Source organism: Dermacentor silvarum, chromosome 2 (genome assembly GCF_013339745.2).
Source record: "Dermacentor silvarum isolate Dsil-2018 chromosome 2, BIME_Dsil_1.4, whole genome shotgun sequence".
NCBI lineage: Eukaryota > Metazoa > Arthropoda > Arachnida > Ixodida > Ixodidae > Dermacentor > Dermacentor silvarum.
The window spans coordinates 224,879,713-224,907,333 of NC_051155.1; the positions used below are offsets into that span (position 1 = coordinate 224,879,713).

The following is a 27,621-nucleotide window of genomic DNA, read 5'->3' on the forward strand; positions in this document are numbered from 1 at the left end:
CAACCGAAGACAGCTCTTGACATTTCGACCTCACTGAAACTTGGTATTCCAACGTATTCGAAGTAGAGTATTAACGGCGACCTGATATTCTCCTGGAGCATGTAAGCTCATTCTTGCAGCTTGAATGCAGAGTATACCTGTCGCTTGTCACAACGTGAGGCACTGCATATCACCGAGAAAGACGTGAATTGTAGATCAAGGAAACCTGGGCACAAGAAAAAAAAATATATATATATAGACACTCGCGATCAAACGCGTGTCGATTGCCGCAATCTCGAAGGCCTCGCGGCTACTCCCAATCCACTTCTAGCCAAGGACACTTTCAACGCGGCTACCAGGAAAATTCGAACACTGGGTTTCGCCGCAGGAAAAAAAAGAGTGCCCCCCGGAGCATTCTTCCTTATACATACAGCGTCGCTCTCACCGTTACGCCTAACGACCGTCATCGTAATAATCGATCAGAATTAGGTCCCGCACTTAGCCGCGGCCACTGCTGCAAAAGTGAGATGCATACGTATCCCGAAGCCATAGAGAAGACGCAGCATTTCGGGGCTCGATTACGACATTACCGCGGCATACAACGCATCACCGTCGCTACTATATTAGCAACGTCAGCAGCGGCAGTGCTGTCCCAATCGTCTCCCCTCCAGCATTTTTTTTTTTCTTGTACTGTTCACCCTCAATCTCCCAGCGCCACCCTACACAACTCCCCGTACCCTCCAGATTTCGCAGGAAAGCGTTTCTTTCTTCCCCTCCCCCCTCTTTTTTTTTAACATTTCTCCTCTAACGGCGGCGTACACACGAGAGAACCTATTCAAACAAGGTCGCGAGTGAAGTGAAAACGAAGTCGTGCAGGCTAGCACGCGCAGAATGCCGCTTTCAAGTAAGACAATGGGTGAGAAAAAGTACACGCAGGCAGAGCTGGGCTCGCGCATGCGTCATGGAACGCAGCCCGCTTCGACCGCACGCGCTCATTGTACGGACGCGGAGTGGAGAACAACACCGGGACCGCAAGACGTGAAGCGAATCAACACCCAGCAACAAAGCTCCTAGCATAATAAGACAGCTGAACAAAGCCTGTATAGCTTCTCATTTGAAAGCTTGATAGTCCCATGCTGAGAACATCCGTAGTTTTGGTCACACGTTTCTAAGCCCCTATCATCATAGTCTATTATGACGTCTCCAAGCGAGTCAGCCACAAAGTGACAATAGTACATAAATCGCTTCGTAGCCTCCCGTAGGAATAGCCTTCCCGCACAGACTCTTGAGCAAGTGGTCCGCATTGACTGACTGCCTACCGTACGCATTTCTCCTGTGCGCAAGTGGTCACAGCTGGTGCACCAGAGTTAGGCCTTCAGGCACGTGATTGCTTCGATTTATGACAGGCCGAATTCACATCTGTCTATAGCCAAGCTTGAAAGAGGTGGTGGTAGTTGTCCCGAACAGTAACTTTCCTAGTGCATTCATCATGGCGTGCCAGTCGTAACTACGCCAGCGCCCTCTACAGAATTTTCTGCCGCTAAGAGCGCCGCTTACAGAACCGCCAAATAACGAAATAAAAACGGAGGACACATTTCACAAAACCGCACGCGTGTTTTGAAACCGCGGAAGTCGACTTTTCGGTTAAAGAAGATATCGGCCGCTGTTAAACTAAAAAAAAAAAAAAAAAAAAGAAAAAAAAATAGCATTCCTTTTTTTATCTTTTTAATCGCTCTTACTGGCTTGCTCTATATAGTGTTGCACGCAACTTCAAAATCCAATCACCCACTGCTATGTGCGCCCATGCTCGCAAGCCAGTGTCTCGCAAGCATACAGACACATCGGGCTGTGGGAGGTCGACGCAGTTCGGTGTGCTGCTCCGTTATCTGCGCCCATTTCCTTTCGGGTTATACGCCGCAGTTGGCGCCAAGCACCATCGGAATGCGGAGCTGCGCGACAGCTCAGCATGCTGTGGCGGCTGCCTTCGCGAGCCGGAGCATGGCGCGAGGCTTCTTTGACGTTTCCGCCTGGTTGATGTGTGCGGACCAACTCGGCGCGCAACTCTGCAAACTCGTTGTAGAGGGTGAGTCAACAACTTAGAACTTGGCGGCGTGCACGCGGTACAGGTATCCTTCGCAGCCGCAGAAAATACGCGAATTATTAGATAGCATATAGCTTTATGATTGCCGAGTATAATGCGGTTAGATTGGAGAGCAGTGGGTTTGTACAAGCAAGGAGGCCCCCGAGCTGACGTACTCACCCTGCTACTACGCACTGGGGCAGCGGAAAGTGGATCAGGAGGAAGCCACGACTCATGATTAGGATGATGATGATCATCATGACTGTGGCGGGATAAGTAAACAATGGGCATGTAAGAACGCGAGACACAGCGGCTCTCCCAGCAAGTGAGTGGGACGCCAACAACCAGCAACAACTTCCTGTTCTTCTAATGAAGCCGCGGTAAAGACCACTTTCATTACATTCACCATGCGACTTCAGCGCGCTTCGTTACAGAGAAGCTTTGCGGTGGAGTGGCGTATAGTGCTTTCCACGATGCCACTTGGCGCGGCGTTTTAAAGCTAAATGCACGAGTCAATGCGCGTGTATGTGTGTGTGTGTTAGCGTGCCCCCATTATCTCGACGCGTCATCGCACACGGCGGCGGAATACCGGGCGTCTCGTTTTGCGAGTGCGCCCAAACGCATTGTTCTGCGCGATACGGCCAACCGGTGCGCGCCAGACAAGCGGCCGAGCTCGCGTCGACGGCGTACTTACGATCTCGCGGCGACGTTTGCGCCGCTGTATGGTTTCGACGCGCAGAGAAACATCCGCTTGTTGCCAAGGAGCGCGCATGCAGAGGTTTGCCCTTGCGACACGTACATACGTACGCGCGTTCCTCGGCGATGGATGAGCCAGCCCCTTTCATCGGTCGCTCGATACTTTTCCTCTATACTATGGCAGCATATGTGCATTTGCCAACAATATGAGAGGCCCTCGCAGTACGCGCGACATCACTTCCTGGCAAGGAACCGAACGCTATACTTTATTCGCCACACGGGCCGGTCGGCTACATAGACTTGCGTACTATTACAGGCTCGCGGCAGGCAAATAAACCTCAATGTCCTCGCTCGTCACGAACGCGAGTTGTCCGGGGCCTTTCATCAGCCACGCGCGCTTATACCTCGGTTACGTAATGTGCGACCTTGGCAACAACGCGAGAAAGAGTCGTGCGAGACTAGTTCATCGTGGATGCCCCGTCTTATGAGTAATGCTTATATATATATATATATATATATATATATATATATATATATACATACACAAGTTCCGGGAAGGCGTGTTTAAAAGACAAGAACACGAGCGCACGCAAAAACTAGTCGCAATATCCACCGATGGTCTCAGACATTTAGCTAAATTTGCTAGCGCGTACGCACAGCCAAAGGGCTAAGCTTCCTTTCTCCTATTCTAAATATACCGGAGCATCAATAACAAGCGAATGATCGTGACAAACACGTTCATCGATAGCCTGGCGCGCACTGTACGTAACAACTATATACGGATGATGACAGGCTTTGAAATGAAGATATTGGCAGAAACCAATCTGCCCAATCATGGCCCAACCAGCCATATGACGTCACACACACACACACACACACACACACACACACACACAAATCGTCTGGAACTTTCGGCATCATTTGCAGTGAGATGACATGCGGACAGGGGCTTTGTTGCTTTATCGCCACGCGCGCGCCACTTCGACACCAACCCCGCACAAAGAACGGCTAATGCATCATTAAAAAAGAAGAGAAATGAAGAAAAAAAGAAAAGAGAACGAAAAAACCGCGTATACGAGGAAATCATTTGAATATATTAGCGCAGCTTTAAGATCGACGCTGATTACAAATCTATGGCTGAATTTCGCTAGCGATGCGCAGCCGGTAAGGGCTCGAATGGGAATTCACTCCCCACGTGCGCACGAACGATCGGCACGGGCATTCCGTCAAGCGTTTGACCGATGTCGTTATAGCCTGGAGGAATTGCACATAGCCCAGCATAGTAATTTGGTAACACCGAGTGCGGCGTACGGAAGCTTCCCCCGAGGACGAAGCATTCACGAAGTAACAATGGAAATCCCGTCAGTCGAGCGAAAGAATACGTGATGAATGGTTGCACGGAATACAAAGCCCTGTCGGCGCACCGAACAAGAAAGAAAGTAAGGAATTAAAGGGCTAAAATAGCACGCTCATGTGTGATCAAGCACACGCGATAGTATGCATACACAAAACAGTGCTGCCCTTGCGTCTACGCGCGCCGTTACAATTAAGCTGTTCGAGAATTCACATCTCTGACAGCCGCGGTGATACGTACTTAATCAGCAGCTGACCACTACTGGCACTGTGTGTATAGGCTCAATACATTGTGTCTTTCACCACTGTTTCAAACAACACAGGTGCGTTAACCGTTACTCAAGTGACCCCTTGGGACCCGCGTACACACACACACACACGCACACACACACACACACACGCGCGATACTTCCTGGTTCCGTTTCTGATAAGCCGTCAACTCACCTCCAACACGTATTTTGCGATATTCTGCAGAAAAACGTCCACAACAGAGCACGTTATTTCTAGATACGAAACTTCACCGATAAGTTATTGTTACATATTATTGAGGCCACGGAACAGCCCGCGGTATCAAAGAATACAAAAAAGCACCTTCTCGAAACTGCGTCGGCGCGCTCAACTACTTCGTTATAACGAATCCTCTAATTAGTTTAGCCCTACGCCTACAAAGTCTAAGCACTATCGTTTTCGACATGCTTCAACAACTGCTGACGACTGATCGAGATCTCTTCAAGCTGGCCTTGTAATCGATTCTTGTTACGTATACGTGTTTAAAAAAAGCAACAAAATCTTAATTGGGCAAAAATTAATTATTGTAGTGACTAATTCATTAGTGATTGGTTTCCTGAACTATCCACAACTGAGAACACGATTCAGCATATTAAAAAAGAAACGTTGTTATCGTCCCTTGCGTTAATTTTCCCGATTTAAATCAGAATTTCCAAGTATCTAACTGAGCGATAGCAAAAACAATTACGCACGGCTCTGTGAGGTTAAACTAATTACACGGGCGTTTTCGCATTCCACTTCCAACGGAACGCTGCTGCTGCGGCGGGGTATCGAACCCCCAACCTCATGTTCTGCAGCAGAACGCCTGGCCTCTCTCTCTCTCTCTCTCTGGGTGAGAGAGAGAGAGATAGAAAATATGTGCGTGCGTCGTGTGTGTTATGACATGGACGGCTACAAACTGCGTATACGTGAAGGTGGCAGCGTGACCGCATGACCGCAACTCGCATTACGCAATCGATCGCCGAGCAAGCCTGATAGCACGGCAAAGCGACAGATCCTGGGCAGCACGTCGCAAGAGCCGGGCGTCTAAGAACCGGCAGCAATAAATAGGCTATCGGGCGCCCGCGTCGATAAGCAGGCGGACTGCCGTGACTCCAACAGAGAGCCGGATTGACGAGACTGTCGATAGAAATGTGTTATCACGTTCTCAACGCTCTTACGCATCTAGACCGACGAGAAGAGTCAATCTCTCCCCATCCTCAAGAAAGAAAAAAAAAAAGGGAAACATTACCCTCGATTGGCATGTCACAGTTTTGGAATAGCGAGTGCATGACATTTCGCGGCAGCGAAGGCTTGACACGGCAAAGAACGACGCAAATCTAAAGATCCGCCAGCTTAATAACGTTCCAACAGCGCAGCTGCTGCACGCGACGTCGAATATTTTAGCGGTATTTGGCCAAATCTACTTACTTTTTATTAAGAACCTTAACGCAGGAATGACGCTTGCAAAATGGAATCGCGATAGTGTGACTTTGTATTTCAATTAGAACCTGGTCGAACAAACAAAAACATCACCGACGGAAGAACTAACAAGCTCTGACCATCCGTATAGCACGACTACGGAAGCTAACTTGGGTATTTTTCGTTTGTTCTTTTTCTCATTGTCTCATTAGGAAAACGACACAAGGTCGAGACCCAAGGAGCTCTGGAGGCTAGGCGCAGTGTGTAAGTCCCTATGTCAGACGGACATGTCCCCATATGCCAGGCCCCCAATGTGCAAACGTAGAGCCAACATTGGCCCAACACGCTGGGACAGCGAAGCCCTACGCTGAAACGATTGTCCTTGTGATTACTATGCCAAGAGTGAAAAAATTTGGACGAACGAAGATCACCTCGAACCAACAAACCGGTGTTCTAGAACATGCGAGAAATAATTCCGCGACCTCCAAATCCGTTAAGTGCAGTGAATGCCCTTTGGATCGCTTCAGAAAATCAGAACAGATAACCAGCTCCTCCATTGTCCGGCTGATCGCACTCCACGCGATGCTGACTGAATGCAACTTGAGGGCCTGAGCTCGCTGGATGCACATCGCAAGAAAAGGCTTCCAGCAGAAGAAACTGACGTTGACAAAAGGCAAGATGATAGAAGACACATGCCTGGAAGGAAGACTGAATGGAATCTTCACGGAAGGATAAGTAGCCCACAATGGGCGAACCATCCCCTGGAACACACAGCCGACTCTCGTTATCGATTGGCTGACGCGAGCTCTAGTGTTATCTCCATTGCACGGAATGGGAAAGGAGAAATATGTAGACATATTCTTCCAGCAAAATGCGTGCTACCTTGTCTCAGCATTCTGCGAATTCCTCTCGTGTTTACATAACGATATCGCCACTTTACGCTCTGCGAGAGACCGGATCATGCGCACTCGTATCACCCACCTTCGCGCGTCACGGAAGCGCTTCGTATGTGGAGCGACGACGTTGTGCACCTATTGCACACGCATTCTTCGACGCGAGCTGCGTGTTTCGCGAGACGGGCCCAACGTTTCGAGCCAGCTAGATAGCGACACCGGGCGATCCCGACGTTCAGCAGTGTGTGATATCGATAAAGACAGATAGGCTCGCTGTCTTTTTTTTCGCCGATGAGACAGAAGGAAAAATCCTATTTCAGAATGTCGGGCAAGGCGCCGGGGTGGAGACGGATATAACGAAACGACCATGGCCAGCGATATCGCGCCGAGGATCTTCGCATCACAAGTCAAACTGCAACAAAATGTGGTGATTGATTGATTGGATTGATTGCGAGAGTGAATCCGAATTCAGTAATGACGCGTGCGCCCTAGGCAGTTTTCGAACTCCTGCGATGCACGAGTACATAAACTATACAACAACGGCACGGTCGCAAACTTGGTCTTCCAGCATCTAGAAACACCGAAGGCAATAATACTGGATTACAAGATGGGTGCAATGAGAATATTAAACAGCAAAGAGCCGCTCTCTGCGTTCGTTCTACGTTCAAATCGTGATCGCATCGCACCCAGCAAGAGGAAAAGTCATATTTGCAAACAGGCACTCCGACGTCACTTATTATTACCGCTGATCATTACGAAAGTCCCGACAGCGGAGCGAACACAATCCGAGCTGCAACAGTCACCGGTGTGGTGTGTCGGACACGCTTTGGAAAAGAAACAAGAAAAAAAAAAGGAAAACAGCATGGCAAAAGGAACGAAACATTATGAACAAACTTCTCCCGTTTCACTCACAAAACAGATAATGTAAACAACGCAACATCTATACTGCAGTCGGACGTGCACGCAGGTCACACCTGCGACTCCAACTACAATAACGCTAAGCGCACTTCGCAAAGGTGCCGGCGCGGAAGAGAAGCGAAAGCAAAAACGGATTCTCTTTTTTTCTTTCTTCCGCTTTACCATTCATCGTCGTCGTCGTCGTCGTCAGAGGCGTCTCCGAAAGCGGCGGGGGGTCGTTCCTTCGGTCGTCGGCGTCGCAGCGTGTCCCACAGGGCCTTCATCGCGGCGATTCCAGAGAAGGTGACAATGAACGCAGCGGCAAGGCGTCCGTCCCCACCGCAACACCACCGGGCCAGCGGCGGCGAAAACAATACGCGCCGCCGTCCGCTACGGCGCGTTACGTGCGTCCGCAAGGTTCGGCGAGAGAGAAGATTAGGGCCAAGGAATTTCGGCGCCGCGCCGCCGCTGTGGTCGACAGCGCGAGCTGTAGTGAGTGAGCGCCGGTGTCTCCCCCGCGACGTTATCTGAGGCTTGCAAAGAAATAGAAAAAGAAGAAGAGCAGACGCGCTTCTTATCGCTCCGATGTCGCGGAGTCGTCTCCCTGGAGAGGTGCCGAGCGCAGGCCAACCGGAACCGCCTCCGCACGTGACAGAGCCGGTGGCGTACACGCAAACCACGCGGCCGGCTCTCGGCGCTGCCACGCCCACCAGTGCAACCAGCGCGTTGGGTACGCGTTTGCGTGCAATCTCTTATCGGTGAGGAGATTAGGTTCAAGGCGGGTAGAATTTGCTTATCGTGGCAAACAGATGAGCGCGCCTCAAACGAGGAACGCCACGCGATTTTATATGCAAACAGAGGCGCGGACGAAGCTAATTTCGTCTCCGGTATACAAACATTTCGATCCACAACGCGCGGTCCTTCGATAAAAAAAAGAAAAACGTTTTTGTTCGGGGGTGTCGCACACGAGAATAGGTCGCTGGATCAAATATGGCCGCTGACAGGGATTGAAAGTTGACGTGAAGCTGACACGACGGCTGACGTCACGTGCTGACCTTATAAATGCCTATTCGTCCGTATATGCGCATCTATCCATCATTATGGTCGTGAGAAAACAGTTTTTCGCCGCAGGTGGCGGTCGGCAAACCCGCATAAATCTGCTCGCGTTCCCGCGACTCCTCAGGTGCTCCTCAAATCAACGTCGCCGCGCCGATTAAATTGTTTCGCAAGAAAAGAAATGGGAGACGTGACAGTATTCCACAATCGCTCCTGCGTGGCGGGAACGACGACATATCTTATACAGCCGCGTTCCCGTACTACACACTATGTGTGCTTGTACGTGCCGTTCATCTAGGCTCGCAGAGAAGACGACGTTCTTCTTCAAGAGCCTCGACAATCGACGGAAAGTCACATGCTCGACACCCGCGATATTGGTGTCGCACATCGGCGCGTTTCATAACCTACCCTCTCGCTCTCTCTCTCAAACCTACATGCGCCGCATTTTTGCTTCGTATCGTAGCCATACCCAGGCGTCGCAAACGCTGCGCGAATTGCGACTGCCACTTTGGCACCGTGTCAAAAAAGAAAATACCGATCGAGACGCACGTTCCTGAGTCGGCCGAGCGCGCGCTAAACGCATACACCCAGTTCGCTATATTCGCAGCGTTGCCAAGGTAAAAGAGGAAAGCTGTCTCTCGCGAACTCCGGCGGTATTATAGAGGCTGGTCAATAGTCGATATAGCTCTCTCGATCGGGCGGCCGCTTTATTAATGAAAGAGCGCGGTCACCTCCAAAATGCGTGTTTGGCGCGAAGAGGAAAAATAATTGCGCTGCGGCGGTGCCATCAACGGGTGTATATGTATAGACGCGCCGAGTGTGCAATTCGGCCAAGGGGAAAAGAATTCGCTTGCAGCACGCACAGTATATAGCTTGGCCGATTACGCGCCGAGATGCGAATCGATTCCCAAGTCGCTGCCTTGAGAGACACACAGAAGCACGTACACAGTGGTCAAGCGCTGTACTGCGAATTATATGTGGCGGTATAATAAGGTTCGTGATATAAGCAGTATTTGATAAACGATAAGGAGCTGGCGCTACGAGATGCAATGGCAGTCATAGTATATGTCTATACAGAGGCGCACGAACAACTTCGAGCAAAGCGGTATATATAGCGAACGAGGCGAACGGTGCTTTATTTATGGCCATACCCGACTAGTCGTTTTAAAGCACTCTGGCATAAGGCTACATCGGGTCGTCAAAGGAAGCTTTAAAGCTGTACTTAGAGGGCAAGTGGTTCAGATAGCGTTAAGCAGGCTTCATTATCGCCTCTTGAGCCCGACTTATTCTCGTAAAGCATAGTTTAACTTACACGACCCTTAAGTGTAGCCAGAGCGTTCTAAGACGATCAAACGAACATGGTCATTAGTGTGTAAAGTCCTAGTAATGGCACTAATGACACAGTTATCCGGTGACCGCTACAAAGCTACCGCCACTACCGGGTGCGGTCTGTGCATTCATACTGCAATATGTATATAACAAAGGGTTTATCTCTGCGCAATCCGTTAAACGCCATGGAAACAAGACATTGCGAGAAAGAGTCATCAGAGGCGCCTTTTCGTTTAGGCCGAAAAGGGGCGAAGTGCCTTTTCCGTTCTTCTCATTTTCTGTGTTTTTCCTCATGCAAGCTTGTTTTCCAGCAAATATAATGAATAGGCCAGTCAGGCTCAGGTTCTTCTATAGGATCGACTTTAATGTAACCTTATGAGAGCCATATATCTTCAGCAGTACGAACACTTGGAGCATGTCTTGCACGCTTAGGTAAAGTGTACTACCATACTACTACAAATGAGCAGCAGGTTCTGCGCTAGGATTTTGCCGCGTAGCCCCTCACGGACCTGAAAGTTCAAAAAAAAAAAAAAAAAAAACTGAGTCATCCAAGTACGACCCATAAACGAGCGGCGAACTAGTTGGCATAACATAGTAAACACCAAGGAATTCAGCTCAGGCGGGGTTAGAGATCCCCATTATGATTTCCAGCGTGTGTAGCAAAGGGGAGCGATAGTGGCGCCAAAGCACTTGGGCCGGTCAGGGTCGTAGATAGCGTCACAAGCCACAACCTGAACGACACGCGTCGTGACAGTTGCGGCGAAGGTCACCGCTAGAAACACTTGTCACATTGGTCGTGCTCGCGGAATGTATCATTAGCGCAGTTATAGATTCTCTAGTGGGCCGTATGCACAATGGCTGTCGTCACGAAAGAGAGCGAAAGAAAGGGCGAGTGAGTGAGTGAGTGAGTGAGTGAGTGAGTGAGTGAGTGAGTGAGTGAGTGAGTGAGTGAGTGAGTGAGTGAGTGAGTGAGTGAGTGAGTGAGTGAGTGAGTGAGTGAGTGAGTGAGTGAGTGAGTTTTGGGATATCGCTCATAGCGAAGAGAGGAAAGGCGGGGAGCTCAAAGAGACGAACTTTGGTCGTTCGATTTGCTACCCTACAAGCGGGGAAAGTAGTAAAGCGTAGTGCGAAGAAAAAATAACGAAGAAACTGACCGGTGCACACGCACGAGAAAGTATACAGCCAATTGTCGACGGTCGCCCTAAAACCCTTTAGGTCGCTACCCAGGCCTGTCGATTTTCAAACCTGCTGTGCCACACGGATTGCTTTATGCGCCAGCCACGGGTGTGTATATAATGCTTTCAAATCCAAAGCCCTTGTAACATGTTAAATAGTAAGGCCATATAGAAGTTCATGCACTGCCTTACGCACTCTACAGGGTTGTCTATAATGTTTCTATGAATTGACAAAACGATTTATTTAGCGCTCAACTAAAATTTAAGCACGCAATGACCCAGTTTCTGCCAATGATCAAAATAAGACTATATATATATATATATATATATATATATATATATATATATATATATATATATATATATATATATATATATATATTTAAAATAAGACTATAAAACTATATAAGTCACCATGCAAGCAGTGCAAACAAAGCGAGTAGTGATCAGTTGGTAGTCCTAAACAATATTTAAATTGTGTTAATGAATGATTCAGCCGACACAATTCAAGGAATACGCGTGACATGAACAACAAAGACAGAAAGAAAGAAAGAAAGAAAGAAAAAGAAAGAAAGAAAGAAAGAAAGAAAGAAAGAAAGAAAGAAAGAAAGAAAGAAAGAAAGAAAGAAAGAAAGAAAGAAAGATCACTCGTTGATGTCGCAATAATGTATTCTCTCGGAAAGACGGTGCCTTTGATACGATCCACACAACCGGTACGCATGCTGTCTCCTACGCGTCACATTTGCGAACAAATCTACAGACAGAGAAAGCGTACAAATAATTTCGCGCACTCCACGCTTTCTATTTGAATACTCCGACTCTTCACAGGAATAAGCGACCATGACATCACGAAATATTACACATAGATAGAATCCATGGCCTTCACAATAGCGGCTTACCGGAGCGTTTTCATCGCTTTCTTATTTTTATTTTTTAATGCAATTTAGGTAAATCATGGCACAGAGATGAGCTACGGGTACGACGTACGCTATGGCTTCACACCTCGGCGCACACACTCACTATGACACAACGCTCGTGAGTTGTTCGCGCCGATAGCTGCATAGCTGAGTCAGCTTGAGCAAGAATCAATCGACCCATCACTGTCATGGCATGCGAAATCCACGACCCATGACTTTTGTATAAGATACATGCCGCTGTCCGAAAACGGCCGCGTTTTTTCTTTTCTTTTTTTCTCTCATTACACGCTCGGATATGACACACCGATTGCGTCAGTGGTTATCAGCAGACGGCGCTGACGGTGTAACGGCGGCTACAACGCTTCCTACAAGAATTACTGGAGAGAACTGTGGCGGTATTCTGTACGAGAGTTTCAAGCATGGCAGGTCAGCCAGCATGGGCATGATGTGGTTACTATTGTATGGATTCGAATAAACTACCAACAGTCTGGCTTCAAACGACTTCGTGACTATTCGAGTGATCATGTTCAACAGCATATTGCGTTATAAATGCCAGAATTCGTAACGATTGCCAATGTGTGCAGAGACTAAGTGCCTCGCTGAGCTTAAAATACTATGCGTGTCAGGAAAATCAGAGAGCGAAAGCGTAATAAATAATGCGGCAGGAACGTTTGAAGCCACAAGGGCGAAGTTTAGAATGCATACTAACCAGCATTCCCATGGTAGCTGACCGCGACCGCCAGCGCCCGAGTTCTTACTAGTAATTTCTGTGGGAAACTCTACGCCGGCGGCCACGAACTCGCCTGTTGCTATTAACAGATCTGCGGGCGCAGTACACGGACTCTGGTTCTTAGAAAAACTCGCAGCGCTTGGCAGCACAATAAAGCATCGGGTTTAGTGGCCAAAGCGGTGCACCCATTGTTTCGCAGCGCCTGCGCTCAAACGTTAGTTCGGCACACTTGACGCACAGATAAGACGGGGTTGAAAAAGACGCAGCGGCATTCGGGAGATACATCGCATCGGTCAACTCGCTCGTTTCTTATCTCCCCAAAGAGATTTACCCGGACGCATATCACGCCCCACGAGCCGCCAGCCAGCCAGTTGGAAAATGTCTCCATTCTTCTTGTCACCGCAATGGCCAGATAAGTTAACCGTTGTCGTTGCGACATAACCCGACGCGTCGACGTCGGCGCCACGAAAGATTAAACAAAGGTGCACTTCTGGGTGCGCACCCGAAGATCCTCTTCGGGACCGAGGGGGCACAACTCATTCGGTCACAAGTCAAATCTCGAGTAACAAGTCAACCACAGCTATAGTCTAACCAAACATTCCCCCTCTCACTGCACACCCCTTTTCATTTGCCCCCTTCCGCATGTTTCGTTAACAGCTTGTGCCGGAGGACACCCAAGAACACCGCGCACATGCTATGGGATTGCTCACCATCACCACTCCCAAGACACACCCACTCTCAACTTCACCTCGTTCACACCCACCGCTGACTGGTCGACTCAGGCTACCACGTGTCTGAACCAAAGGTCATCTTGCAGAATTTATCGGAGCAGTAATGACAAACAGCGCCAGCAACGCCCTAATCTGAGCACTTCAACTTCATATTTGATAAATAAAGTGGTCTCCTTCTCTCTCTCTCTCTCTCTCTCTCTCTCTCTCCTCTCTTTATCCGCAGCACAAGCAGCAGCAGTTGTATACCATACCAACTATATACGCAAAAACTATACGATGTCCTGTTTATGTGAAGTTTTTTGCTGCTCAAATGAAGAGAATTTGCAGAAGTTTAGCGGACGTTCCCCACGGGCTTAGCCGGTGTTTATAAGGCTGTGAAATACGGCGCTGCGAATGCATACAGATGTTAACACTGGCGTGGGTGCTAAGTGGTGTTGCGACGTCACACGCGCAGCGCGTACAAAGCGGAAAAAACGGGAGAGAAAGAACAGGAAAAGTCCATGACCCTCCTTTTTTTTTTTTTTTTTTTTTTTTTTTTTTTGACGCTGCCGTTGAGCGCCGTCCCACAAAGGCTATCTATTATTCTTTTTTTTTTCTCCATTCATAGCGAGCTTGAGGGCACCGAAGGACACACAAGGCTTCCAATAAAGTAGAAAGAAGAAGAACAATAACAACAACGCACGTCTCTAATAAAAAAAAAAAAAAAAAAAAAACATGGTGCCATTTTACGACAAACCAGCTGCTTAGTTCTTATTTTGTTCCATAATTTCCTTGTGTTCAATTATTTTACGAGTCTCCCGTCGTTTACTTAACTTGAGCATCAACACTTTCATTTCCATTAGATTCGTTGCTGTTTTCCTCTCAACTCGCGGCTGAAGTATGAAGAATTTTCGTTGTGGGATTAAAGAAAATGAAAAGAAAAATTAGAAAAGGAAGACGATACGCAGGTCTTTTATCGTGTCTTGTGCATTTTGTCGGTGTTTTGGCGCAATCTGTTGAGTTGTGTTGTACATCGTATTTTTAATAGGACATTACTTCCATGTCATAATTCGAATGTCGCAACTAGTTATACGGCGCATCGCCAAAGCAGAGGTCACGAGCGCCACCTGGCGCGCCAATGCGCTGAGTGCGCTCAAGCGCCCGCGCGAAGGCTCAGTAAACCTTCCAGCAACAAATAAATGTGTCAGATGACAGCGTCGTCGTGAGACTCCATCGCGAGCTGTCGAGCGCCAACATCGAGGCAGCCCCTCTTTGGCGACGTCGAAATGAAAAACAGAACCGAGGCCACGTGCACCTTCGCTGGTCCTCACGAGGCACAGAATACACTGTGGGCCGACGCAGCTGCCCAGCCACATCCGGCATTATATATACCTCGGGTCTGTCTCGCCGGTACCTCGTCACTCTCAGCCGCAAAGTACCCGAAGCAGCTACGCGACTGGGCCCACACAAATGCATATACCCACCGATAAGTGTGCCAGAGGATCCTCGACTCTATCTCTCTCTCGCTACTTTCTTTCTCCAGTGCCTTTGTTTAGGGGGGATGAATAAACACTTACGCTATATCATCGTCACTATCGAAGAATGGGAACGGGGAAACAAAACAACACGTTCCCGTTTTGTATACGAGTGTTGAGGCCTGACAGCACAGCCGGTTAAAACGGCAATTCCGCTGATAAAAGCATTGGCAAGTATAATATGTCAGCTTGCGGTACTAGACCGAGCGCGCGGGTAATCCGACAAAAGCAGCAACGTGTAGCCGAGAGCTAACATGACATAAGCGCAGCGCTCTACGACTGAGTGAGGAGCCAAACAGATTCGTCCGCGCAATTTACGGAGGACGCGCCCAGCCGCCTCAACTTCCGTAGCCCACGACGCTGTCAGGCAGAAACTTTACTATACCGTAGATATCTACACGACCGAAAGCAGAAAGACAAGGTCCCTTGTAACTGCTTTAACGCTGCATGTAGGTCCAATTTGTACCCAGATGCTTATACAGTCTGCACGGAAAAGCTACGACAATCCGCGAGCGCAAATACGCGGCCGTATATAGTGTGTATAAGCCAACTCACCAGTTAATGAGTGGGAAAACTGCCCCGCTTCCAGAACTTCCGCAGGCTCACTTCCAGCGACGATGCGTTGCCCCGCAAAGGGTTCCACGACTCTTCGAATGGGTGCAAACGGTGGATCCCCACTGAGAACGATCAACTGGCTTAAAAGGAGGCCCGATTGTGGACGCACGGTAATGGCATGCGCCTGCGGCTGAAGGACACCTCACAGTTTCGAGGAGCAGAGGAGGTCCTTCACGATCCACAGCTTGTCACGTAATCCGGCAAGAGGAACGACGAGGGTACGAAACCGCATGGGCCCGCATGAAGAAGCACCAGGGGGCCAAGCGCTCACCGCTGCCCGGGAATATCCAGCGCAACCGTGGCTACGCGACACGCTCGATCGACGAAACTTTTAATTTTTTTATATATAGTCGAGCAACACGATGCTTCAGCGTCCCAGATGAGAACACAGCGTCGCCCAAAGCACAGTACGGTGCAGGACACAAGCACAGAAACATCCACAGTACAGTCGGAAACACACAGGCTTGGAAACACGCGCAGGAAGCCTAGAAGAGCTGGCGAAACGGAGGGACCTTACGCCCACTCGTCACGCTTGCACAGTTCTAACAACAGAACAACACCGAGAAAACTTCAGCCAACAGGTCCTGTTGAAACGAAGAGAAATCGTCACGTCGTCACTCGGCGTTACAGCATCGCGACGAGCTCGAGGGCTGGAACCGCGGCTCCTGCTCCGCAGCCGTGGTCAGGCATTTCAATTTCGCGAGTCGTCGACGTCGATCGTGCTCCCCAAAGACGCGACCCGCGAGCGCCGGTCTGCGCGGCCGCGGATTACAGCGCGTTGTTCACAGACAACGTCACGGACAACGCACTCGCGCGAAGGAGGGAGTGATGCAGGGTCGGCCTAAAAGACTTGAAGAGAACAAAAAAGAACACGGCGAGAAGATGATGAAGAAGAAGGGGGGGAGGTGGTAGTGCCTCCCGTGACGCCCGCGGCCCCTGAAGCTTGTGTCAAGACGATGAAGGCAGGCCTGCAGCCGCCGGCGCCGAGAATCGCCGCGCACGACGCGCGCCCGCCGCCGCCACGCCGAATGCAGGTCGACGCATCACGGGGTTGCCCGCTGCACGGCCCCGGAGAAGAAGAGGAGTCGTAGTAGGAGGAGGTGTGTATACCCGCCTGAAGGAGAAGGGAGAGGAATCAAAAGCAAAAGGAGAACGCACGATCGGACAGAAACGGGCCAAGAAACCCTGCGCGAAAAAAGCAGCGGAGGAAGAGGAGGAGAGAGACGCCGAGATTTGGGGGTGTGCACGAAAGAGCTCGCTCCTCTACTTTTTTTAGGGGGGTCCGTGAATTCCGCCGATCAATAGAAATAGGGCCACGTGAGAGAGAGAGAGGCACGAGACGAGGACCGAAGAAGGAGGGAGAGGTGGCTGATGCGGACAGCGATGGAGTAGCCGGATGAATGGTCACACGCGGATCGGGATATTCGCCTGCGGTGCACTGAAGTAGCACGGCTCATGTACCACCGTAAAAAGGAAGAAGAGCGATGTGGTAGAAGCAGGTGGAAGCGAGGTTAGCTAACCCAGAGAAATTCGGGTAAGCCATGAAGAAGGAGACAGGAGGAAGAAAGGGCAGCGCCGAGTACATATAGATGCGCCCGATCTGCGCGGAGACGCAGCCTCCCGTCTTCTCCTGCTCGGCTCCGGCAGATAATAAGAAAACTCCGCAGTCAAGAGCCGTAATACCGGTGATACAGAGAGGGAGAGACAACCTCCTTCCGCGCTTACTCGGTTGCGCTCCGGTGCTGCGCCGCTGGCGTACACGTCACCCCGACGCACAAAGACGAAGAAGAAAGCGAACCAGTAGCTACGCGGGTCGCCGCCGGATCATCATCGTCCACGCGTGCCGATGGAAGAGAGGCACACGTACGCACGCTCGGATAATCGAACAACCGATACGCACGAACACACACACACATACCAGAGTATGCACGTTCGACGACGGCCCTCACTGCTCTCCCCTCTGATTCGGACAAGGCCCGAGCGCCGCGCAATACGAGTCGAGCAGAGCTTCTGCAGTGGCGCTGACCGAAAGGACTGAGGATCCTGCCAGCGTCTCGTGATCTCTCTTTCTCCCTCATACTCCCGCAAGCTTTGCATTCTACCTTCGACAATGGCGGCGGCCTCGATAGTGAGGTATCGCAGAAAGTACTACACAGTTCAAGCCTGCGCGCAACGTGAGACGAAATCGACGTGCTCGTGCGGTGACGAGGCGCGCGTACGCTGACGACACGCGCTGCGAGACAATACTATAAAGAAACAAATATCGCAGGAAACAAAAGGACACGCTCACAGCTTCGACACAAAGTACGTATGCGTATAGTCATTTCGCGAGTGTGAGAACAGAACTATGCTGTCGGCGGACTGCTCGTAGTCAGATTATTCACGCTTTCAATAGATATATTATTTTTTCGGGACCTACCTACCTACCTAATCTCTGCCTACCTACCTACCTACCTACCTGATCTCTGCCTACCTACCTACCTACCTACCTACCTACCTACCTACCTACCTACCTACCTACCCACCCACCCACCCACCCACCCACCCACCCACCTACCCACCCACCCCGTTTCGAAAATACGTAATTTCTATATTGTCTATGCATTGCTTGGAAATCACGTTTACTTTAAGGGCGAAATGTTAAATTGAATTGTGGGGTCTATAACGCCTCGAAACTGCGCAGTGTGTTACACCCAAAACCACCGCTCACTGTAAACTAATTTACACCCTTGAAAGTGAATAAGATGTGTAAACGTGTCTATACCTCACACCTTTACACCCTTTTTGAGTGTAAAGGATGTGAGTTATAGACCGATTCACACCCTTATTAACTCTTAAGCGTATAAATTATTTTAGAGTGTACACGAGTGTACTTGTATTCCGCCCCCTAGTCTGAACGCAATCCTCGCGGCCCGGAATCGAACCCGCGTCCCTCGCGCTCAGCAACGCAACGCTATAGCCCTTGAGTCACCGCGGCGAGTGAAATGTTGCTAATACTTTTCGTTATTATGTAACTTGAAGTTATCCTGTAATAGAAATAACTAGTGTTTTAAACTACTGCGGCACATAAAAGTTATTTTAGAAAATTAACACTGCTGCTGTTACACCTAGCGCGAGCAGGACTCCATCGAGTAGTTACCGCCTTTTGTCCTACCCCCGTCAGACATGTGTTGTCCAAAAAAGTGAATAAATGAAATGAAATTGAAATGATTATATGTCTTACGTGAATCAATTTTGAATGAGCGAGGCGATGACTCCATGTGCTCACAAAATTGCATGTACAAACAATGGCCAGCAACAAAGCGTATACTATATACACAAAACTCTCAACACACTCGAGTGTTTGGCGAAATAAACTTTCATTAAAGGCCAGCGACCTCACCTCCGAGATACATCCTGCTTCCTCCGTAACGTTTTCAGTTTTAACAGCGCCAACTTCACCGAACTGGACTTTTCACAAAAGACTCTATGCATCGCGTAGAAGAAAAAAAAAAAAAAATAACGGCGCACAAACGTCAGCCTGAACGCGAGTCCACCCTCCTCCTACACAAACGTCCGACAGCCCAGGCATGCCTAAACCAGCCGGCACATTCTTTTTCAGCTTGCCTCGGCGCATCAAGCCAAAAAGCGCGGGACGAATTGTTTCCCACTTGTCACGACCGACGACGACGGCGTCACCGCCGCCGATGTTGTGCAAAAAGCCAGCCGCCATTTTTTTTTTTTTCCTCCCGAAATCTGCGCGAAACTCCACCCGTGTCGTGTGCTGCACGAAGGGCATGACAGCGGCGTGGCCAGGCCTCCGCGGTTTGTGGCGAAGAACGAGGCCGCGCGTCTCTTCGTGGTTTGGCCGCCGCCGCTTCCGGTCGATCAGGCGCAGGCGTCAAGGATCGGGGTTGATCGGCGCGGGCCGCGCTTGACTGACAGCTTCGCTTACCACGGGACGACCTCGCCCATCCTCGAGAGTGCGTGCGCGGGTGTATTTACATGCGGACGCGGCAACGGTTCGTCCCCGATCGCGCGGCACTTTATATGTATACGCGCGGCCGAGATGCGCCAAAGGACGGCCGCGCCGGCCACGGACATCGTCGTCGACTCCCGCGCGTATACATATATACCGACGGCCCTCGACGTCGCTGCAGCGGGCCGGATACATTCCTCCGGGTGTCCGGAAGAAAACAAGATGCAAACACAAAGAATACAACATGCAAACAACGCGGGAAGCCATATAATCTGCGAGGAAGGTCAGTCGAGTGCCGCAAGAGAGCAACGCGTGCTCGCTAAGTACACGTTTTATACGTGCAAAACAGTGTCGTTCTTACTTGCAATAACAAGCTAGCTGCCACCGCTTTTCTGTAAGCGCTGTATAAGCTGCCCCTTCGTCATTTATCGGTGTGGTTTCTGCGACAATTACCGACGTTGAAAGAATGTATGACTTCTTATTTCCGTCCCAAGGATTAACGAGCGCTACGCCAGGACTTATATCGAGGCTTTCCCAAACGGGTACGAAGTCACGTGTTTGACAATACGAGTGGGCAAAATGACCCCCATCAACTTCGTACCTTCTACTCAAAGCGAGCGAAGAGCATGCAGGGCCGTCAATTCTTGGGAGAAATACTCTCATCAGCGTTCGGTACGATATCAAAAACACGTCTGCTTTATAAGAAAAAGGTGGCGGACCGCACGCATCAATTAATATATTTAAAGATTATTATGTACTTCCTCATTCCAAACTGGAGCTCCTATGTATGAGCGCTCGAATTCCAATGAACGTGTCCCTGCAAAGAGTGAACGATCCTATATGCATGCCTGCCTTGCAGGCATGCATATAGGTTTTCCCTGAAATGGCGAATAGCCTAAAGCATCGGGAGCGAGTTGACACAGTCTACACTTCGTCAAGTCGAGCTATTTGGTCGGAGCAGGAGGATATCTTGAAACAGCTCACATAACGTTTGTGTGCCGTTTTCAAGGCCCATATGATACTGTCTCTACTTTAGTACTCACGGATGCTTCGGAAAAAAAGAAGCGGCAATAATATCGACGCTGCTGTAAACCGGAGAACCGATCGAGACAAGCCTTCCCCTCACAAAGACCACCGCGCGAGAAATGCGGGGGCCGACATCCTAAAAGATCCAAGACCAGCGCTCGCCGAAGCCGCCACCGCGCGGCCCCACGTTCCCTTCGCGTATACTTTGGTTCACTGCACTCGAAGAAACGCGGCGGCGGCACAGTTACGAAGCGACGACCCCACCTCTTGCCCGAGCACCCCCTCATTTTTTCAATAGATTTCAATGTGCCTCGCATCACAGGCCAGCGTCAAAGAACGCCTCCAGAGCCGACGAGTAGCCCTAGACGTAGTACTACTACTATAACGCCGCCCGGGCACTGAAGCACTTATCAGCGAGCGCCTCCGCTGCAGGCTCGTCAGCGGGCAGTGAGCGCCGCATAGCGCGCGCTCTCTCCCCGCGCGGTTCCGGCCCAGCGAGCGCGCGCGCTTCTTCTATAACCGCGCCGTGGGCGTCCCTGCGCACACAATGGCCGCGCGGCGCAAACAGGGCAGCCGCACGCACACACCGCGCGGTCCGAGCAGCGGCGGATGAGAGCGTGTACTCGCGCTTCACGGTCATCACCGAGCCGACAGCGGCGGTGAAGGCGCTCGCGTCCATCTGCCAAGGGCCGATCGCTTCATCGACGGCGAGCAGAGTGGACACACCGGACGCGTACTGCCGTCGACCGAAGGGGCTTCTGCAATAAACGTCACTGTTCTGCAGAAACGTTTTAAGGGCCCGCATAGCGGATGTGCGAAATACTGAAAGTGGGCTTTTCCGCACTATTAGGTTGCCCCGCACAAGATGGGCAACCTCCTGCAAAGGGCACCATGCATGTAGCCCAGGATGGCTTGCAAACAGCTATGACGTAGTAAGAAAGCGATGATGGCAAGGATAGGGGCGCCAGCTCATGCATCCATGCTTTATTTCCACGTCCAGGGTGACGTCCGCCATCTTTTGAGAATCAAACGAGATGTGCGGGGAAGCGCACTTGCATAATTTCGCATTTCCCCTGGCACTTGCTTGAGCAAAATACACGGGAGGACTATAGGGAAGGGTATACTGGAATTCCCGTGCCAACATTTCGACAAGAGAAACGGACTTCATCCGTGACGAAGACAACGCTCGCATGCCCTCCCAAATCGCTCTTATCGCTCTCTTGTCCTCCCAAATTTCTTTTCACTTGATGCCAATCATGCCATTTCATGCCACTTCTACTTCAATATAATATGAACCTTCTACATACCAACTAACGTCATGTACCGCATCCTCAATTGAAGATCTACATAAAACCACGCAATTTAAGATCTTATGTGCGCTATAGCAATGCCTATCGTATACGGCTGCACAGATCTGGCTGGTATTCAGTTACTGTCAGCGTACGTCGCATCAATACGCTTGCTTCGAGCTGGGAACGCCGCACACAATTATGAACATTGGTCATTGCCGCGGTATTCTAAATCAGTAATCCGCAATCTAAAAATACTACATGGGGCTAGAGACTGTTACGTGGGAGTGACTGCTTTACCCATATACTGTTGACTGCAATCTCCAGAGCTTTCATATGCTGTCCAACGGAGTACTACATGTTTACTCTTCCTGTATCCACAATCGGAGTCCGCGCGTACTCCACGGGAGGCAGGAGAAGCCTCGAAAACGGAAGTTCAACATGAGAAAATAAGTTACTCTCGCGAAACGGTTTTCTGCATGGCGTCCCTTTATGCTCAGTGCAAGCGCGGAGCAGCGAACGAAGAAAGTGAGCGTATGCTATGCTGCCTTGTTAAGCGCCGCTGGCGAGCTCCATTCGCAGCGACTGCAGTGCCAGCGGCTAACTAGACACAGGATGCATACACGTCGATCGAATAGTGAAGTGGAAAAGTTGGTTGGAAGGAGCAAGTGATTACATTTTATCCGCCTGATCCCACAAAGCTTTAGCACCGCCTTATTTACACACTGCTGTTGATTTCAGGTCTGTAAGAAGGCTGTTGCCAAATTCAAAAGCCTGCGCGTTCATACTGTATTTGAAGTGCACCGGTTTAAGAGACCGCCTATAGTGTCCCTGTACATCGTCCCACGTGTACTCAGTGCTCATTCTCTCCCTATTTTTCTCTTTCTATCTCCCCTTTCCCTTACCCCTAGTGCAGGGTAGCAAACCGGATGCTCTTCTGGTTGACCTCCCTGCCTTTCCTCTCCTTGCTCTCTCTCTCTCTCTCTCTCTCTCTCTCTGCGCGTTCAACAGGCAGTTTCGCGCCGCCCGTAATGGCGGCAATTCTCTTCTTTTTTTTCTTTCCTGCCGTAAGAATCATAAGATTTTATCTGGAGGCCGGCGCCGTTAAGCATTATAGCGAGGAATTTCCTGTATCCCGAGTTACTATATATAGAGGTTCTGTTCAGCAAGTCTCGAAAGAAGAACGTCAGACGTGCAAAGCTGGCTGGCTATGCGTCATCTGCGCACCACGTGATCATGTGACGCTTGGCGCAGTTAAACGGAGTTCCCGCAATGTCAAGCAAAGCAGGTCCGCGTCTCGTTTCGACCATCGCGGGCGAGTAATTTTGGACTTCTCGATCGCGTACCGTGGCCAATATATCACTTTTCCCGAGCCCGCGGCCGCCAATCCAGGGTCTCCGAGGAGAATGCCCACACCTTTCCGGCTTAATCGAAATCGGCATCACACCCCCTGGCACCAAGGAGCATGCATGCCTGCAGTCCGGGCTAATCGTGACGCAGGATCGGCCAACGATATCTCATTCGAGGCGCGCGCGCGCGCGCTCCTTGACTTCACGTATCTTTATCGCCAGAGGTTCTGCACTCGCGCGCGTGGCGTCGCTACCTATCAGATGCCGCTGCGCCGACGTACGACGGCGGCGGCGATGTAGGCCACCCACGGCCGACGCAATAGAGCGGCGGCGATCAGCTGCTGTCGTCGACGACGTCGTTGCCGCCGGCCCATCGCGGCTGACCAAGGCCGCGCCGACGTCGGCATCGACTCGCGGCCTCGGAGTAGCTTTTCCGAATAGAGACGCTCGCGGGTGCTCGATGACCTGCTGCAAGTTTACAGGTCATATAAGGAACGGTTCCTCCTGCTCAACGCTTAAATGGACGCTGAGAATAAATACGTTAAGTTATATATAGACTGATCGACTGCGCATCTCAAATTGCAACGTAACCGAGGCTGCCAACTGAAAGCTCGCTAAGGAATTACATGATGCCGATGAACATGTTATATGTGACATGTGCAAAGTAAACGCGGTTGCAGCTATCGCTGTAAAACGGGAGAGAGACGGCGACGCATCTAAAAGATGGTTGCTCCAACTGTTAGCTATAACACGATAGAACCTGTCTTTTTGATGTGGCTCTTGGTGTATATACGACTTTTTCGTGCGTCGGAATACGCGCTGCAGCGAATCGTATCATAAGTTTCCGTGATAAGGAAGATACAGCTACCGCTGTGAGGCGCTGTAAAGCGACATCGCTGCCAGGCGTCGTGAAGACGTCGCTATAATAAAGGCGTACGCGAATATAATGACTTAAACGGCTACGACAGGCGTGTAAGAGAAGATTTTTTTTTCGACTTTCCCCATCAATTTATCTGTCCTCGTGCCATTCGTATGAGGGCGCCGTGAAAGCGGTCGCCCGCCAAGCTTGACGGCTGCATGCATCGCGCGCATAACACCAATCCGCCCGGCTTTTTTTTTTTTTTTTTTTTTTTGCCGCTATAGCCATATAGCGACGAGAGCTTATGCGGGCGTTCCCTCAACGTTGCGACGGCACAACTGGCGTGCCACAGACGACGCGCGGCGTTTCGTATAAAACTTCGCCGCTAGGCATACGCGCTTCGGTGCGTGCGTTGACAAGTGTGGCCTCCTTCGATGCATGTGCGGTATGCGCGCGAAGAACGGCCCTCTCGAGGAAGGAAAACAGAAAACAATATACTAAGACGGCGGCTTACATTTCTCTATGCGAGCGATGTGCCAACAGTATGGTACACACCGAGCGTCTGATGAATGCATCGGGTGTGTACATTACAAGGCGCGCCTTTGTTACCTTGGCGTATACACCTCACTCACCCGACCCCTCCCCCCCCCCCCCCCCCCCCCCTTCCCGCCCACAACTGACACGGCTCGTGGATTTGACGCCTGCCTAGCTGGCTTCTTTACGCGTGTCTTTACCTCCCGTAGCTTACTTAAGAGGAACCTCGACCTCCAGCTCTCCCTGTGCAAGCGTGTGTAAAACGCACAAAAAAAAATTATCGCACACGGCAACCTCTCAAACCATGCAATTTGAAAATGTGAATACACATACTGGAATTTAGAAGAAAACAAAATGTAATTACAATGATTCTACGGAGGATGTAATTTTACTCAACGTTAAGAAACAGTAAAATGCTGAAAATCAGTAAATTAAAAAAAAAAGATAAAATAAAAAGGCACCGCACGAATTTTACAACTGCGTAACTTAGCACCGACGAGGGATATTGCAATTCCATAAACTCACAACTGTCAAGGTGTCTCAAGCAGTATTTTCACATGTACCGGCCGTTCTTGGTGAGAAAAATGTTGGGAAAAAGTCGCTATAAACTAAGTCTTTCATTCCTTTAGAATGCGACGCAATCCTTGTTTAACGATGAAAACTATTAACTGTAATCGCGAGAGGACGCCGGCTAAAATCTCAACGCCACCTATGTAAATTGCAACGGAAACTACAACCCCTTCAGTTCTTGCGAAATGTTCTTGCCTACCAAGACTCCAGTCACGGTCACGGTAAGGCTGCCGTTTCTGACATTCCAGAGAGGGAGACACACGAAGAGGGAAAGGTGGGGAGGTTAGCCAAAGACGTGCCCGGTTAGCTACCCTACACTAGGGGGGGGGGGGGGGGAGGGGGGAGAATAGACAAGACATTCCAGAAATGTATTCTACGCAATTAGCGTTCAATCCTCGGTTTAACACCTTCGCACATTCCCCGTGCACGTCGCCCTCACGCCTGCTAGGCCTACGCAAGATCGCAGCCTCCATAGATGGCTTAACTAACACTGCCTGCGACTGCCAAATGAAGCAGAGGAATTGAACACGCGCCTGGAGAGACGACAGCTGCGTGCTGCAGGCAACAAGGTCGCGCTGCGTAGCTCAATTCGCGCTGTTCTCTCTCGCGTCTTTCATGGTCGTCCGAGTGCCAATAATATATATATATATCAAGGGTATAAGCTTCCTCATGTGATACCAACGAAACGAGGGAGCCGGAGCACCCGCTGGATAAACGCGACGTCAAAAAGGGGCGAAGCATCTCTTGTCAGGTATATACGATCACGGCTTCCTCACTCGTGCACTTAGGTACGGAGCTCATTGGGATAATTGGCTATACAGATACGCCGAGTGTTTACAATCTAAGGCTTCACACCGTAACAATCAGTGCCTCCGTCAATGCCTCCAAGATAAATGACAGCGGACATTGTTTGCCAGACGGTCAAAAAACAAGAAAAATCCGGCTCAAGTTAAGTCCTTAGATATCAATCATCATTCATCTTTGCGTCCTTAGAATATGCCAGAGAAATACGGTATTAAACGAAGCGGAATTATACTGTTAAACAAGCCAGTTGGTAGCGAGATTCTTCATGTTACACCAGATAAAAACAGGAAACTAAGAGGAGACGCAGAGGCACCACAAACGCTGAACCATACAACTGGACAGTTGTATAGTGCAGCGTTTGCGGTGTCTCCGTCTCCTCTTTGTGTGCCATATCTTCGCGCTGGTAAGCATGCATGAAGAACGGTATTAAAAGGCTTTTAAGGTATGGAATACTTCAGCAGTCACCGAAATCGCAGCACGCGGGCCGTTGTTTAGCATGACTTCCGCTGGATCAGGAACGTATATAGCAGCTACCACTACGTATATACAGCACAAGAAGCGGCAGTCTATTGCTAAGCTTCGCAACGCGTTGGCGCTAGCGCAGCTGCTGAAAAAAAAAAAAAAACCCTGTCACAGTGACACGTATACGTGTTCTTGGGAAGGGCGGTAAAACAAAACAAGACCGAGATAGCACAGTCACGGGCAGGTTGAATCGCGCGTAAATACGAGTATGCCATCCGACCTCTCAGACGACGCATCGCAACTATGACCTGGTGGAACTTGTTGGGAAAATTGGTGGATGCGGTTGCTGCCATACGGCTAGCACACGCGCGGAATCGCATGCCATGCGCTTAACTGCATAGTTGCGTTTTTGTTGTTAACTACGACAGACGTGGGAAGTTTGCCTACTGAAGAGCCCGCTATCCTAAAACCGTATATAAGTGGACAAAAATAATAAATGTATTAAAAATAAGCATCAACAAAGGAATAATATTGGTAGAAATAATACATATAATGAACACCTTTTCACAAGAAACCCACACCAAATACTCAGAGCATACAGGTATCATGTATCACATGTAATGTAGAGTAAGCGTACGACTTGTGATTAGAGGCTAATCACGCTGAAACACTGATTTTGATAGCAAGTCACATAGAACGTCACAACATGGAAAAGTCATCATGACATTAGGCTGAGGTAAAGAATAAGAAGGAAATCACACTAAAGCCCACATATACAAACACCACAGAGGTTCGTAGGAACGGCACGCAGTGATCAGCAGACGGGCCAAAAACGCCTGTCTCAGGCAAGCGGCAACGCTCGTCTTCGTCAAGGCGAAGACGGGTATACGCTCGTCCAAACGTGGGCTCCAGCGAAATCCCTTGTTCGACCACTGTTTTGATCACTTAAAGCACACAAGACGTCAATGACAGGAGAGAGTAATAATTTCAGCGTATTTTCGTTTTCCTCTCGGCCGGAGTCTCGAATCGTATAGTGTGCAATGAGTGCCGCGTACATACGCTTAAAAAAAAAAAAAAATTCACTGCCGCGAAATGGCATGCAATGAGGGTGGGAAG

The 27,621-nt window shown here is 49.8% G+C and overlaps 1 protein-coding gene across 4 annotated transcripts in view; it reads right to left on the bottom strand.

Annotated features, from left to right (window-relative positions):
- The window catches only part of LOC119442754 (uncharacterized), a 212,109-nt gene that overhangs the window by 79,491 nt on the left and 104,997 nt on the right, over positions 1-27,621 (bottom strand). The window contains exon 1 of one of the 4 annotated variants that reach the window (XM_037707753.2): positions 7,771-8,104. The exons of 2 other annotated variants lie outside the window; for them this stretch is intronic. In XM_037707753.2, coding sequence (XP_037563681.1) covers positions 7,771-7,871 — 101 coding nt within the window. In that variant the 5' untranslated portion in view covers positions 7,872-8,104. Of the gene's footprint in view, positions 1-7,770; positions 8,105-27,621 lie in introns of those variants that run through there. One more of the 4 variants, XM_037707757.2, reaches the window with a different exon arrangement.